Below are 3,003 nucleotides of genomic sequence, written 5' to 3' on the forward strand. Positions count from 1 at the left end.
TTAAAGATGGTATGAAGTCTCGATTACTAGGTATTGCTGTTTTGTCATTTGATGAAATGAGTAATAAGAAAGAATGGAGCTATGACAAAGGGGCAGAAGTGTTATATAAACCGCATGGAAATGTACAGGGGACTATTTGGCGAGGTCTTTTTTTTCTTTATGATACATTTCAGGTAAAATTCTTGAACATTTTATGACACCGTTTTTCAATAATTTTCCATTTCGAGATCAACAACAGAGAGAAAAAAATCCATACACGAATCCATCACTTACTATTCTGGAAAATGGTTTAAATAGGATTTGATTTAGCCCATGATAACACACAGCTGCCTGCCTTTAGGCTAAAATCAGTAACAACAGTTGTGAGATTAACACAAGCTGTGTTCAATGTCATCCATAGAGGGCTATAAAGTGTAACGACTTTACCGTAGTCCAGGCGTTTTCGTATACAAACAACCAATGTAAGTACAGTAGAAGAAAACAGCATGTACTGTATCATGTTTTATTAAAACTGTTATAATTGCTTACAATCTTGCTTTATTAAGTGTCAATTATTTACAGATATCATGAATGATATAGTATTTACAACATACATACAAATACATATATATATATAATATATATATATATATATATATATATATATATATATATATATATATATATATATATATATATATGTAGGATCAAGTAAAGATAAGCACCCCCATAACTGACTAGTATAGAAAAGCACCCCCGAATTTGTGCAAGTAAAGAATAGCACTCCCATATTTGAGCAAGTAAAGATAAGCACTCCCTGGTCTTGAATAAAAGCAAGTAAAGATAAGCACTCCCATGTTTGAGCATGTAAAGATAAGCACATTATTATAATTATGGTTTAAACTTTAAACACAATAAATTATTTTGAAATTTTATTGATATATGAAATATAAAATGAAATATACAACACTGAAATAAGATGTCGAGTCCAGAAATCAAAAATACTTGTAAAAATTTAATTAAAATAATACTGTCTTGCTATAGTTTCACAAAATCTATGAAACTTGTCGTTCTTGTTACGTTCGCTCCACATGAATTCATGCAAATAAGAGTTCAAAAATTCTCGTTTACATCCTATCATCCGTTTTATTCTTATTTTGTGTTTGTTCCAGTAGCTCTCTACTGCTTGTGTATGAACGCCTGTAGTCCTGTCAACAAAATTCACGGAGTGGTTAACTGTATGATGCGTATATCCAAGGTCCCTTTCAATGTTCCTGTATGCTTTCCATTGATCACTGTGAATAATTGTTCCAGGCATAACTACTTTCCTAATTATCGGCAACAGTGTTTCGGCATTGCGCGAATCAACAATCTCCATATAACCCAGGGATGGTGATGAAGTAGGATCTACTATTCCAAATACCCATAGTGGATTCTGGGGAGAACGTCCTCTATGGTGCTTTGGTTTATGGCTAAAACAAGATTCATCAATTTGTACCGTTGTGCCTGGTCCACCAAGCTTGATAGGGTTCCTTTCAAAATGTTTCAAGCAAATTTCACGAAAAAAGCTGAACATGTCAATAACTGTCACTTTTGAAACATTCAATAACTGTACGGTCTGCAAAACACTCAGTTCCTGACACCAGTAGAAGATTCCTTCAATCCACTTTTGTAAAGAAAGCTTTGAGCGATAAAAAAACGAATCTTTGCGAATTGATTCGTAGTGCTTATATTTACTGCATTCCTTAACTTGGCACTTCCAGACATATTTGTCTTGTATTGAAGAACGTTTTGTCCACTTCATTAAAATGCTACAATGAGGGCATTTTAGTTCAGCTCTCAAAAGTTTCTGCTGCTTCATCCAGTTAATTGCAGGAGTCGGGTCCTCAACCAACAGTGGCTTAAGAATTTCTTCATACAGAGAACGGTCCATGTTAAGGGTTTCTCTCAAGACTTTATACGACTTTCTGAGGTATATCATGCTAAAAAGTAAAATCTATCCGAACAGCAAAAATTATATACTCAAATAAGAAGAGAAAACAACTCGTTAATGTAACTATTTAAACTATTCAGAAGAGAAAACAACCTGTCAGAACATAAATAATCTATCAGAACAGCCGAAATGATATCCTCAAATAAGAAGAGAAAACAACTCGTTAACGCAACTATTTGAACTATTCAAAAGAGAAAACAACCTGTCAGAACAAATTAAATAATTTTGAGCAAGTAAAGAAAAGCACTCCCGAAATTGTGCAAGTAAAGGAAAGCACTCCCATATTTGAGCAAGTAAAGATAAGCACTCCCTGGGCCATGCAGGGGTGCTTATCTTTACTTGATCCCATATATACTTATGATCAATATGTTGATTATACCTTATATAATATTTGCTTGCAATATAATTATGAAATATTTCAAATAATGGAGAAAATAACCGTCAAAATCAAATTTCACCTCGTCTTCCTGTCTCGGTCAAATATGCGCCCATGACTGACTGATAATGGAATATCCGACATTTATTAGCTAAGATATAAACATAAGACGGATAAAGGCTGGATATTAATAAACGATACCAATAGGTGAAACAGTACATGTATATACATATTACCTAATGATTGTGTTGACCCTGATCAAAAGCAATTTATTAATATTCATAAATGATGAGATCCTGCGCAAAAACGAGGGGGGTAATTTAAAACCAGGGGGGTAGCATAAAACCGGTTTCAAATTACCCCCGGGGGTAGCTTGAAACCGGTATCAAGTTACCCCCCGGTAGTTTGAATCCGGTTTCAAATTACCGGGGGGTAAGATTTGGAGGAGGTAATTTGAAACCGGTACACCGGAACAAGAAACAACTTCATCACTGGGGGTAAATAAATTTACAATAGAGATTTTACCTACACTGTTGTATAGTGAACTGTGTGTGTGTGAGAGAGAGAGAGAGAGAGAGAGAGAGAGAGAGAGAGAGAGAGAGAGAGAGAGAGAGAGAGAGAGAGAGATAGGGGGAAGGATAAAAAAGAAACAAGA

At 34.7% G+C, this 3,003-nt stretch overlaps 1 protein-coding gene across 1 annotated transcript; it reads right to left on the reverse strand.

Moving 5' to 3' along the window:
• Positions 1-994: 994 nt before the first annotated feature.
• LOC137635349 (uncharacterized) lies at positions 995-1,960 on the reverse strand. The gene has a single exon (XM_068367815.1). It carries the CDS (start codon positions 1,958-1,960, stop codon positions 995-997), a length of 966 nt encoding a protein of 321 aa, XP_068223916.1.
• Positions 1,961-3,003: the final 1,043 nt, after the last annotated feature.

This window comes from Palaemon carinicauda, unplaced genomic scaffold (assembly GCF_036898095.1).
Source record: "Palaemon carinicauda isolate YSFRI2023 unplaced genomic scaffold, ASM3689809v2 scaffold116, whole genome shotgun sequence".
Taxonomy (NCBI): domain Eukaryota; kingdom Metazoa; phylum Arthropoda; class Malacostraca; order Decapoda; family Palaemonidae; genus Palaemon; species Palaemon carinicauda.

Bases quoted from the DNA above. Each gene is read 5' to 3' on its own strand.
- LOC137635349 (XM_068367815.1), bottom strand. From the start codon at position 1,960: ATGATATACCTCAGAAAGTCGTATAAAGTCTTGAGAGAAACCCTTAAC.